The sequence below is a fragment of the Cynocephalus volans genome, chromosome 18, assembly GCF_027409185.1.
Source record: "Cynocephalus volans isolate mCynVol1 chromosome 18, mCynVol1.pri, whole genome shotgun sequence".
NCBI lineage: Eukaryota > Metazoa > Chordata > Mammalia > Dermoptera > Cynocephalidae > Cynocephalus > Cynocephalus volans.
Genome location: NC_084477.1, coordinates 5,260,605 through 5,273,654, shown reverse-complemented (window position 1 = coordinate 5,273,654; position 13,050 = coordinate 5,260,605). Strand labels below are relative to the sequence as shown.

The 13,050-nt window shown below is 34.1% G+C and overlaps 1 protein-coding gene across 11 annotated transcripts in view; it reads left to right on the top strand.

The window, feature by feature from the left end:
* Positions 1 to 13,050, top strand: part of CEP170 (centrosomal protein 170) — a 131,801-nt gene that overhangs the window by 23,879 nt on the left and 94,872 nt on the right. For all 11 annotated transcript variants that reach the window (XM_063082759.1, XM_063082765.1, XM_063082764.1 and 8 more), the window contains exon 2: positions 11,841 to 11,986. In XM_063082759.1, coding sequence (XP_062938829.1) covers positions 11,882 to 11,986 — 105 coding nt within the window. In that variant the 5' untranslated portion in view covers positions 11,841 to 11,881. The remainder of the gene's footprint in view (positions 1 to 11,840; positions 11,987 to 13,050) is intronic.

Below are 13,050 nucleotides of genomic sequence, written 5' to 3'. Positions count from 1 at the left end.
ATATGTTTCTAGGTTGTCCAATTTGTTGGTGTGTAATTGTTTGTGGTAGTCTCTTATGATCCTTTATATTTCTGTATTATCAGTTTTAATGTCTCCTCTTTTATTCCTGATTTTATTTTTTTGAGTCTTCTCTCTTTTTTTCCTAGTCTAACCAAGCATTTGCCAATTTTGTTCAGCTTTTCAAAAAACCAACTCTTAATTTTGTTGATCTTTTCTATTTTTCCAGTCTCTATTTCATTTATTTCTGCCCGATATTTATTTCCTTCTTTCTGCTAACTTTGGGCTTAGTTTGTTCTTTTTCTAGCTAATTGAGGTGAACATTAGGCTGTTTATTTGAGATCTTTTTTGATGTAGGTGTTTATTGCTGTAAACATCTGTCTTAGAACTACTTTTGCTGCATCCAGTAAGTTTTCATGTGTTGTGTTTCCATTTTCATTTGTCTCAAGACATTTCTTAATTATCCTTTTAATTTCTTCGTTGACTCAATATTGTTCAGGAGCATATTGTTTAATTTTTACATATTTGTTAATTTTTCCTGATTCTATTATTTCTAGTTTAATACCATTGTGTTTGTAGAAGATACTTAATATGATTTGTTTTCTTAAATTTGTTAAGACTTGTTTTGTGGCTTAACGTGATCTGTTCTGGAGAATGTTCATTGTGCACATGAGAAGAATGTGTAATTCTGTTGCTGTTGGGTAAAATGCTCTGAATATGCCTCTTAGGTCCATTTGGTCTAACATGTAATTCAAGTCCAGTGCTTTCTTACTGATGTTTTTTGTCTGGATGATCTGTCTATTGTTGAAAGTGGGCTTTGAAATCCCCTACTATTATTGTGCTGTAGTCTATGTCTCCTTTCAGATCACTTAATGTTTGTTTTACATATTTGGGTGCATAGATATTTACAATTCTTATATCCTCTTGATGAATTGACCCCTTATCACTATATAATGACCTTCTTTGTCTCTTTTTACAGCTTTTGACCTAAATCCTATTTTGTCTGACCCCTGCCCTTTTTTGTGTGTATGTACATAGAATGTATTTTTTTCATCTCTTCCCTTTTAGTCTCTGAGTGTCCTCTAAGGTGAAGTGAATCTTTTGTAGGCAGCATATAGTTGGGTCTTTTTTGAGTCCATTCAGCCACTCTGTGCCTTTTTTTGGAGTATTTAGTTCATTTACATTTTGAGTAATTATTGATAGATAAAGAGTAGTGCCATTTTGTTAATTATTTTCTGGGTTTGTTTGGGGTTTTTTTGTATATCCTTTGCTCCTTTCTTACTCTTGCTTCCTTTGTGGCTGGGTGACTTTCTGTAGTGGTATGCTTTGGATCTTTTCTTTTTATCTATTATGTATCCGTTATAGGCTTTCACTTTATGGTTGCCATGAGATTTACATAAAACATTTATAACTGGTTTTTAAAGATGAGAACTTAACATTGATTCCATACAAAAACTCTACGGTGTTAGTCCCCCTCCTCCCATGGTTTGTGTTTTTGATGTCACAATTTACATTTTAAAAATAATTGGTATCCTTAACATTAAATTATTTTAGTTTTAGTTGTTTCTAGTAGTTTTGCCATTTAACTTTTATACTAGAGATATCGTTGAATTACCTACCACCATTACAGTATTAGAGTGTTTTGGATTTGACAGTATACCTACTTTTACCCTGAAGTTTTATACTGTCGTATGTTTTCATGTTACTTATTTCCTCTTTCTTCAGCTTGAAGAACTCCCTTTAGCATTTCTTATAAGGCAGGTCTAGTGGTGATAATCTCTCTCATCTTTCATTTGTCTGAGAAAGTCTTTATTGCCATTTATTTTTGAAAGACAGTTGCCTGGTATATTATTCTTTGTTGGCAATGTTTTTCTTTCAGGTTTTTGAATATATTGTCTCACTCCCATCTAGTCTGCAAAGTTTCTCCTGAAAAATTTACTGGTAATCTTATGGAGTTTCCCTTAAACATAACAATTCACTTTTCCCTTGCTTGTTTCAAAACTCTTTGTCCTTAAATTTTGACAGCTTGATTATGATGTGTCTCAGTTTGGGTCTATTTGCATTTGTCTTATCTAGTTTCCTTTTGGCTTCAAGGATCTGGATTTCTATTTCCATCCCCAGGCTTGGGAAATTTTCTGTCATTATTTCTTTGAATTTGTTTTCTGTCCCCTTTTTTCCCTTTCTTCTTCAGGTACAATGCATAATGTGTAGGTTGTTATGCTTGGTGGTATCCCATAAGTCTCTTAAACTATCCTTTCTTTTTCATTCTTTTTGCTTCTCCGATTGTATGATTTTCAGTGACTTTTCTTTGAGTTTACAGATCTTTCTGCTTGATCTAATCTGCTCTTGAACGCCTCCATTGAATTTTTCAGTTCAGGTACAGTATTCTTCAGCTCTGTGGTTTGTTTGGTACTTTTTTATACTTTCTTTGTGTTTGCCGGAATTCTTAGTTTGTTCTTGCATCGCTCTCCTTACCTCAGTGAGCACCTTTATGACCATTATTTTGAATTCCCTGTTGCGCAAATCACATTTTACAACTATAGCAATAAAAGTTGGGGGACTCAGTGTGTGGCATAATAAACTTTTTCTGGGGAGGAACAAGCAAGTGTGTTTTTAAAGGTCCTTTTCTGCACTGCTTCTGGGAGATGAAGCTGCTGGAACTGCTTATTTATACACCCATATAAAACTGCCACTTTTTTCTGTGGTCTCGATAGACCTGCATATGCTTAGTCTCCTCTGCTGCCAGAGCTAGGAGGTTTAGGATACAGTCCCTTGGGTGGAAGCTGTAAAAGTTGGAGTGCTCAATTTGTGGACAGACTCCTTCCAGAAAGGATTAAAAGAAGAGACCTGGAGTTATTGCTGGAGTGGGCCACGGGAGTAGGTTTGAGAAATGCCCATCTGTTTCTTAGGCTGGCAATCAGTTAATACTTTTCTGCCCCTCTAACTCCCCATATGTAAGTTAGTTAGAAGCCATGCTCCCAAGTAGCTACTGAGAGTGTGTCCCTTCCCGAGAGAGGCAGAAGGCTACATTTTTTAAGCTCCTTCTTTGCATTGCTCTTGAGGGATAAAGCCCCTGGAAGTGCTTGGACACCCATATAAAACTGTTGTTTTTTTCTGTGGACTAGAGAGACTTGTGTGTGTCTAATTCCCTCTGCTCCCAGAGTTGGTGATTTAAGAGCCAAACCATAGGGTTAGAGCAGTATATGTGAGGTCCAAACCCTCTGCTCCACAGGGAGAAGCAGAGTGTTGGGGGTTACTTTCCTGGTTTTATGGCGCTCTGCCTGGAGCAGGATCTGTGTCTAAGTGTGCCTCCGTTACTCCTACCTGTTTAATGTAGATGCTTCTCAGTTGCGTGGTGGGTAGGTGTCTCTCTCAACTGGTCTCTGACTTTCTTTCAGAGAGAGTTGATCCATGATGAATGCTTATTTGGTCCATCTGTGGGTGGAGGGAGAGTGAAGAGCTTCCTATTGTACCATGTTGTTCATGTCACTCTCCTCATAATTTTTGATATCTTCTGTGTTAGTTTTGATTCTTTTCAATGTATTTTCTAAATCTTTTATGATTTCTTCTTTTACTTACTGGTTGTTTAAAAGTGTGCAGTTTAATTTCCACAAATTTTTGAATTATTTTGTTTTCCTTCTGTATTGATTTCTAATTTTATTTCATTATGATTGGGAAAGTTACATTATAAGATTTCAGTCCTTTTAAGTGTATTAAAACCTGTTTGTGGCCTAACATATGGTCTATCCTGCAGAATGTTTCATGTGTACTTGAGAAGAATGTGATTCTTCTGTAGTTGGGTGGAAAACTGTATATGTGCCTGTTAGGTTACATTGGTTTATAGTGTGTTGAGTCCTCTATTTTCTTATTGATCTTATATCTGGTTGTGCTTTTCCTTATTGAAAGTACAGTATGAAGTCTCCAACTATTATTGTGGAACTGTGTATTTCTTCCTTCAGTTATGTTTATTCTTGCTTCATATATTTGGCACTCTACTATTAGGTGTGTTTATGTTTACAGTTTTTATATCTTCTTGCTGCGTAGAACCTATGACCTTCCTTGTATCTTGTAACCTTTTTGTGATTTAAAGCCTGTTTTATCTGTCACTAACATAGTCACTAACATAGGTTCATAGATATTTCATTACTATTTGCATGAAATATCTTTCTTCATCTTTTTGCTTTCAATCTCTTTTTGTCCTTTCATCTGTAGCAAGTCACTTCTATACAATATACAGATTGATCCTGTTGTTTACTCTGCATTTCTCTGCCTTTAAATATAATTTAATCATTTACATTTAAGATGATTTCTAAAAAGGTGTTCTACTTCTGTCATTTATCTGTTTGTTTTCTGTGTGTTATACAATTGTCCTTCAATGTCCATAGGGGATTTGGTTTCAGGACCTCTCACGGATACCAAAATCTGTGGAAGTTCAAACCTCTGGTATAAAATGGTATAGTATTTTAATATAAATCACCTCTAGATTACTTATACCTAATATAATGTAATTGTTATGTAAATAGTTGTACTGTATTTTTTAGGGAATAATGACAAGAAAAAGTCTGTACATGTTCAGTACAAACACTTTTTTTTCAAATATTTTTGATCCGTGGTACGTTAAGTCCACCAATGTAGAACCCATGGATATGGAGGCCTGACTGTACTTTTTTCCCTCAATTCTTCCATTATTGTTTTAAATTTTATTGTTGAATTTTTTGTGGTGTAACATTTTGATTTCCTCCTTTCCTTTTTTGTATATTTTTTAGTTACTTCCTTAGTGGTTGCATTGGAGATTATGGTTGACATCTTAAATTTATGAACCTAGTTTGAATAATACCAATTTAGTTTTAAGAGTGTACAGTCACTCTGCTCCTGTACATCTTCACCCATCCCTCTTTATGTTTTAATTATCACAGATCACATTGTATTCACAGTAATATAGATTTATAATTATTTGTTTAGGTATTTGCTTATTAAATCATATAGGAAAAAGAAGTTACAAATCATATCAAAAGTGCAGTAACACTGGATTTATATTTACCTATGTTATTACCTTTACCAATGTTATTTTTCTCTTACGGTTTTAAGTTACTTTCAAGTACCCTTCATTTTAGCCTGAAAGTCTCTCTGGCATTTTATGTAGGACAGTCTACTGATAATGAACTCTATCAGCTTTTATTTAACTGGAAACGTCTTAATTTCTCATTCACTTTTTTTCGTTTAAATACAGTAAATAAACTTTATATATAAAGTAAAACTCTTGTTTTCCAGTTTTGACAGATTAACATTTAGAATGTCTTTACTTGTCCTTCCACAGTGACAAAGCCCTTTTATTTTAAGTTTAAGAACATACATGTTTTTATCTATAATACTATGTGCTAAAAAGAAAACAGTACTTGCCCAACATGTTGAACATGTGGCATGCCCTTTCACAGTTGAAAGCTATATAGATTGAAATTCTAAACCCAGTTTATAAATCTATTTTTGTGTTCATTTTTATTACTCTCTATATAACAATTTAAACTTAATACTCCTTAACTAGTTCTAATGTGTATCATTAATTATTTCTTACAGTTGCATCCCTACTCTGAAGTTACTTCAGTTCATGTTCTCTGTTTGCTGCAGTAAATCATTCAGCAAACTTTTCAGGGAAGTTTCTTGGTTGACATATTCTCTTAACCTCTGCATATTTGAGGATGTCTTCCAGTTGCGCTTGTACAGAAATGATAACTTGGCAGGGTATATAATTCTCGACTCAATTATTTTCCTGTAAAACTCTGTAGATATTGTTCCATTGTCTTCTGGAATTTAGAGTTGCAAGAGAAAAATCTGAGGAAACTTGCTTTCTCTGTCTGGATACTTGTACAATTTTTTCTTTATCCTTGAAATTTAAAAATGTCACCAGAATATGTCTAGGTGTTGCTTTCTTTTCATTGAATTTTAAAGGTACCCTGTGTGTTTTTTCCATTTGTAGATCTAGTGTATTCTTCAACTCTGGAAAATTTTCTTCAGTTAGCTCCTTAATTACTGTTTCAGCTACAATTGTTTTTTCCTCAGTTTCAGGTATTCCTATTATGCGTAGATTGTATCTCCTGGACCAGCCCTCTATGTCTCTCTTTTTCTCCTCTTTTCTTATCTTGATTTCTTTTCCCTTTTTCTCTGAATTCTGTGAGACTTGCTCTTGTTTTGCATTTACTTCAATAATTTGATTTTGTGGGCAGTACATCTTATATTTTTTCTCTAATAACTCTCTCAACTCCCTGATACTTTTTGAGCTCTCTACCCATCCCTTCTCTAACACTGTGAATAGTTTGTTAAACTCCCTTGTTATACCACTCCTAAACCTTTCTATAGTTTCTAATTCAGGCGCTACATCTGCTTCAAGAGGAGGCATTTCTTGATTACTTAGCTCTGTTCATTTCTTTTGAACTTTTCAGTAGCTCTTCTTAGCAACGAGGACCAAAAATAAAGATTCCTCATTCACTTTGGAAAGATAATTTTGCTAGATATAGAATTCTCGGTTGACATTTTTTTCTTTCAGGACATTAAATATTGCCTTACCATTGCCTTCTAGCCCCCATAGTTTCTAAGAAGAAATCAATGTTAATCTTATTGAGGATCCCTTGTACATGAAGAGTCAATTCTCTCACTGTTTTCAAAATTCTTTCCATTTCTTGGGTTTTGACAGTTTGGCTATAATGTGTCAATGTGGATCTCTTTGAGTTCATCCTACTTGGAGTTTGTTGAGCTGCTCCTTGGATATATGTATTAGTTTGTTTCTGTTGCTTCTAATAGAAATACTTTATAATAGAAATACCTGAAACTGAGTTATTTGTTAAGAAACAATATTTATTGATTACAATTTCAGAGGCTGGGAAGTCCACAGTCCAGGAGGTGCATCTGGTGAGGGGCTTGGTGGTGGTGGCTTTACAGTGACACAGGGTATCATGTGGTGAATGGCTTGTGCAAGACACAGTTAACCTGCTCACTTGCTTTCCTTATGAAGCCATCAGAATCAGACCCATTGCTCCATGAATGGATCAATCTATTCCCAAGGGTACAGTCCTTACAATGTAATCACTTCTTACAGGCCCCATCTTTCAATTACCATAATAGGATTTCCTACTCTCAACACTGTTACAGTGGGGATTAATACGTGAACTTTGGTGGGCACACAAACCCATAGCAATGTGCATATTGATGTCTTTCTTTCAATTTGGAAAGTTTTTTCCTTTGTACCTTCAAATATTTTTCCTTCACCTTTCTCAGTCTAATTTCATTCTGAGATACCTATAACATCCGTGTTGGTATGTTTGATGGCATTTCATTGGTGCCTCAGGCTCTGTTCATTTTACTTCATTCTTTTTTCCTTTTTTCTTCTCACATTGGATAATTTCTATTGTCTTATCTTCAAGTATGCTGGTCCTTTTTTCCTCCGTGTCAAATTTTTTGTTGAACCCCTTTAGTGAGTTTTTATTTGTTATTCTAATTTTCAGCTCAGGTGTCTTCTCACTGATATTATCATTTTTCCCAGACCCCATTTTGCTGATTTTGCTGATTTCTTTGTCCATGGTTTGTTTTCCCTCAGTGAACGTATTTAAGACAATAGACAGTTAACATCTCTGAGGAATAACTATAATGTCTGTGTTTCCTCAGGGTAGTTTCTGTCAAATCTTTTTCTTTACTTTTTAAAAAAATTTTTAATCTTATTTTTTATTGTTTGAGAATTGGACATTTTAAGCATGATGTTGTGGTAAATCTGGAAATTTTCAAATTCTTCCACTCCTCAGGGATTGCCAAATCTTGTTTATTGAGTGGTGAAACTATCCGTTTGTTACTTTCTCAAACTATTTTTGCAAGATTTGTGTTCCTTATCGTGTGTGGTTACAGATGTTTCTTATGTTGTCTTCGTGGTTAGATTTCTTTAAATATTTGGCCCCCAGAAGGAGAAAGGGAAACAAACAAACACTTTCTCTATAAATCCCTTGGAAGCTGCTTATGCCCAAGGGGGTTGAAGCAGTGGTGGCCAGCCTTTCTGCTGGCCCCTCAGTAATCAAAAACAGCAAGTAGCAATCAGAATGTGCAATTCGATATTTGGAAGGCTAGGTCCTTACTTCCTTCCTTGGCTCCAGCAAGCCAAACCAGAAATGTAGGAGGTTGTCTGCAGGGTGCTTCTTGTAGCTATTGGGATAGTGGGCGGGGAATGGTAGCTGCTACTATAGGAAAGATTGAAATTCACCAACCTCTTTTACTATACACCAGAGTTCCAAAGTAGTTACTTCAGGTAGTTCCTACCAGTTGTATCTTGAGATGCTATGTTCTTGGCTTTTTTTTTTTTTTTTTCTTTTTTAAACATATTGGATACCTGAAGTGCAAAAACATCATGTGCGTATTTTTTGCAGTCACTTAGAAAGTTTGAGGGACAGGAATTTTAACTCAGAAAGTCTACTCTAAAACCCATGTCTTTTTGACTAATTCAGAAACTCTGGAAAGAGTTTCAGATTGCTGTCAATCTGGTTAAGACTTTGGTCGTATTCTGTACAATTTAAAAACACAAAGATCCCCTTTCCCACCATCTAGGGGCACCTGAATTGGAGCATATGACTTGGCTATTGAGGAAACTGTCAGCCGGGTTTCAGTTTTATCCCTGTGTGAGTGTTAGTAATACTCAGTTAGTAAAAAAAAAAAAGTATCCTAAATTGAGGGACCAGTGGGAAAGCTATATGTTTTTTACACTCATATAAAAACAGAGACGACAATAGCTTTCTGTTATATCACATTCCCACTCATAGCAGAGAAAGCTGTAAGTGGATTCAGGGTCATTGCTCCAACATTATTTTTTGCTTGTATAAATGTAATTGTATGTTTATATTATATATTACGTATTTGTATGTCACATAATTATGCTTGGTATTTAAATATTTAATTTTTTTTTTTTTTGCATCGCGTATATAATGCTTATTTTCAACTGTGTTTTCACTATGTTAGGAAGCTTTTCTTGTTGTCCATGCTTGGCTCTAGTGTTTTAATTTACCGTATTTAGGCTAAATTGATTTCCTTTTAACATGTCTTACTGTATTTTTTTTTAGTTCCCTTGAATTATTTCTTACTATTGACCTATTTATTCATGTTATGTTTGTCATTTTAAATTGTCGTCCTTGAAAATGCTATATGCAAATTATATGCTATATTTAAATTGGGGGTTTCTTCCTCTGTTAAAATTTTGATTCTCTATTGACTTAGCCAAGAAGTGTATATTCTGAACTAGTGATAGAAATCATGAAAACCTATTTGACAGAAAGTAGACAGATGGAAGACTAATAACAACATCTGCATCAAGGAGTTGGGTAAATAGGAGATTTAATTACCACATAAATTGACTATCAATTAGATAAGTTAAGAGGGGATTAAGGCTTGATTGTTTTAGCATTACAGAAAATTATTTGTTTCTTTTGGTGAAACCATTGTTGTTCATGCGTGTAGATAATTTATACTATATAGGAATTTTACCTTAACTTAAAGTTGTACATTTTATAGGATTGTGCTTTAATGTTTTTTATGGCGGAGTTTTTATTTTACTGTAGTGTAGTTTTTTTCTAATTCAAATGTAGTAGAATATACCATTTCATGGAAAAAACGTTTACAAGTATTATTATTTTGATTCATAAGAAAAAACTTGAGTAGATACTATCATTGTTTTCATTTTATTGAAGTGAAAACAAAGGGCCATAGGATAAATAGCTTGCCCAAGGTTATGCAGAATAAAAATGGTAGAATCAGGATTTAGGCTCTTATCTGTCTATCTGACTCCACGGCTTATGCTATTAGTGGCAAAGCCATGTCTTCTAGGAGAATTGTTCTCAAAGCTCAGTCCACAGGCATCTGGGAGTTGCCAAAACCCTTTCAAAGGTCCACAGGGTCTAAACCTTTTTTATGATGTCAAAGCATTATTTGCCTTTTTATTTTATTCATATTTGTACTGATAGTTCTAAAACAATGGTGGCAATATTGCTGGCTCCTTAGCATAGATCAGGGCAGTTGCACCAAACTATACTAGCAGCAGTTGTACTCATTGATGCTATACACTTGCTGTTTAAAAAGTTAAAAAGAAGCTAATTTTACTTAAGAATGTCCTTGACGAGTGGTAAAAGTTATTAATTTTGTTAAATCTTGACCCCTGAGTCACATCTTCTTAACAACGAGTGGTAAAAGTTATTAATTTTGTTAAATCTTGACCCCTGAGTCACATCTTCTTAACATTCTGTCTGACTAACTGGAAGTACACATAAAATATTTACACTATATACCAATGTACCCTGTTGTCTCAAAGAAGAGCATTTGTGTCATTGTGTGAGTTGTGAGCTGAACTAAGCACTTGGTTTCATAAAACACCATTTTTACTGGAAACAATGACTGATAAATTATAGTTGTGTAGACTCAGGTATTTGGCAGACAAAGTGAGCCTGTCAATTCAAGAAGTGGTGACAGGATTTTTTTTTTTTTAAACTGATACAATTTCAGCTGTCAAGAGAAAATTAGAATTTTAGAAAACTTGATTCTGCCACTATGAGCTTAAGAGCCACCAAGTAGTTAAAGCCTTTTCTGTTAAGATGGGTGGTGATATTAGTGAATGTGGTGTTTTAAAATAGTATAATGAAACATGTCAACATTTGGAATATCTGTGTAAGTCAGGACGCCATTATTTTACCAAGGACCAATGCATGATATTAACAAAATCCCATCAAAGTGGAAGATGGGTTTTCACGTAACATAGTAGGAAAGACTCACTGATGTGGTTTCAGATTCTGTATTGCAGATGAATTTCAAGAAACTACCACTTGTAAAGTTTTGATGTAGTATCAGAGAAAACTATCTACAATTATTTGAGAAGCCTATTTAAAACGCATCTTTTTTGCCAACCATTTATCTGTGTGAAGCCAGTTTTTCTTTATATATTTCAAGTTAAACAATATATGGTAATTGATTGAATGTAAAGCAGATCTGACAATCTTCAATTAACCCAGACAAACATTAAAGAGATTTGAAAAATGTAAAATAGTGCTACTGTTCTCACTAATTATTTTTGTCTTGGAAAATATAGTTTTTCATAGAAATGTTAGTAATTTTCAAATGAAACTGGCTTATTATTGTTATTAAAGTTTCTTCATTTTCATTTGTAATATGGCAAATATTTATGTATATAACCTGTGTAAACAAATGCTCTTAAGGGTCCATTTTTTTTTAAGAGTGTAAAGTGAAGAACAAAAAAGAATTGCTGCTCTAGGAAATATATTAAGGAAGTAAAGTATGTGAGAGGAAAGATAAATTGAAGTTGCGTATTTCTGAAAGTGCATTTAGTGGTTCTGGACTTGGTAGACAGAGAAGCGGTTTCTTTGGTATCTGTAGATAGTTCAGATATCAAACACTCATTTTGAATTCAGTCTGTCTTTCTCAAAATATTTATAGATAGGCATTTATGTGTACACTATTGCTATTATTTTTTGATGTTAACATAACGCTAATATGACCATTCGCTTGAGGGTTACAGACCTTTATATGCTGTACTAAAAGATTTCCAATACAAAAAAGTTTTACTTGTTGACCACCTACTTAATTACCTTAATCTCTTCCGTTTTAATTGGACTCTTAGTGGGGTCTGCAGGGTTACTTCACCGATGAGAATTTGATATATCTGCCATTTGGGGGACCTGTGGATATTTCATTTAGTCAAGTGTAAATGTTGATGAATACAGTTCTATTCTAGGCCTACTTACAGAGTTTCGTGAGTAGATACTAAAGGTAAAAATATCTAAATGTGTGTTTTTCTTCTAATGTCTGTACAGGATGACGTAGCTTTGCCAAAGGCTTAGAAGCTAAGCAGAAAATGAGCTTAACATCCTGGTTTTTGGTGAGCAGTGGAGGCACTCGCCATAGGCTGCCACGAGAAATGATTTTTGTTGGAAGAGATGACTGTGAGCTCATGTTGCAGGTAATTGTGTCAGCCTTCTCTGCATGCGTCTACACAGAATGTGAAATTAGTATAAAATAGTTTTCTCCTCCTTTAGAGAACAATATTTAGACTTGAACTTTCTGGCTCTCCCTCTTTCAGCTCTAGCCATCGGTTTAAGTAATTTTTCATCCTTTTGAATCATCTAAAAATAAGTTCTAGGTCATGGGGATTATATTTTGAAAAGTGAAGGCTTAGAAGTGAGGAGTTTATTCACAAGTAGGAAGTTTCTCATTATGTACTTTTAATATTATGAATAATTTATAAAATTAGCATAACATGTAATAAAGTGAATTTTAATCATGGATATTTAAGTGATATTGAAATTAGTTTTATTGCTTCTTTTAGAGATGTTCATTATGATGCCTACTAGTAATTTGAGCATAATTAAAGATTGTTGGTATTTTTAAAAATAAATTTTATTGTGTACATTTAAGGTATACAACATGATGTTAATGTGTTTACATATACATAGTAAAAACATTAACATAATGAACCATATTAACATATCCATAATCTCACTTAGTTACGTATTTTTTTCATTTTTGTGGGAAGTGCAGTTAAAATCTACTTTGTATCGTACTTTGTATCGTCTGACCTACATCTCCCCATTTCTGCCCTGCCCCTGGTAACCACTGTATATTTGAGTTTTGGGGGGGGAGGTTTAGATTGCAATATGAGGGTACTTCAGAAAATTCATGGAGTGAGTCTTATTATCTTTTAACTCTGTTTTTCCACGAACTTTTTGAAATACCCTCATACAGTAAATATTTGTCTTTCTGTGTCTGGCTTATTTCATTTAGCATAATGTCCTACAGGCTTATCCATGTCATGGCAAATGGCAAAATCTTGTTTTTTAGGGCTTAATAATATTGCATTGTATATGTGTACCACAGTTTTCTTATTCCTTCTTCTGTCCATGGGCACTTAGATTGTTTCCATATCTTGATTATTGTTAATAATAATATACATGGGAGTGCAGATATCTGTATGAAGTGGTGATTTCATTTCCTTTAAATATATGCCTGGAAGAGGGTTTACTGAGT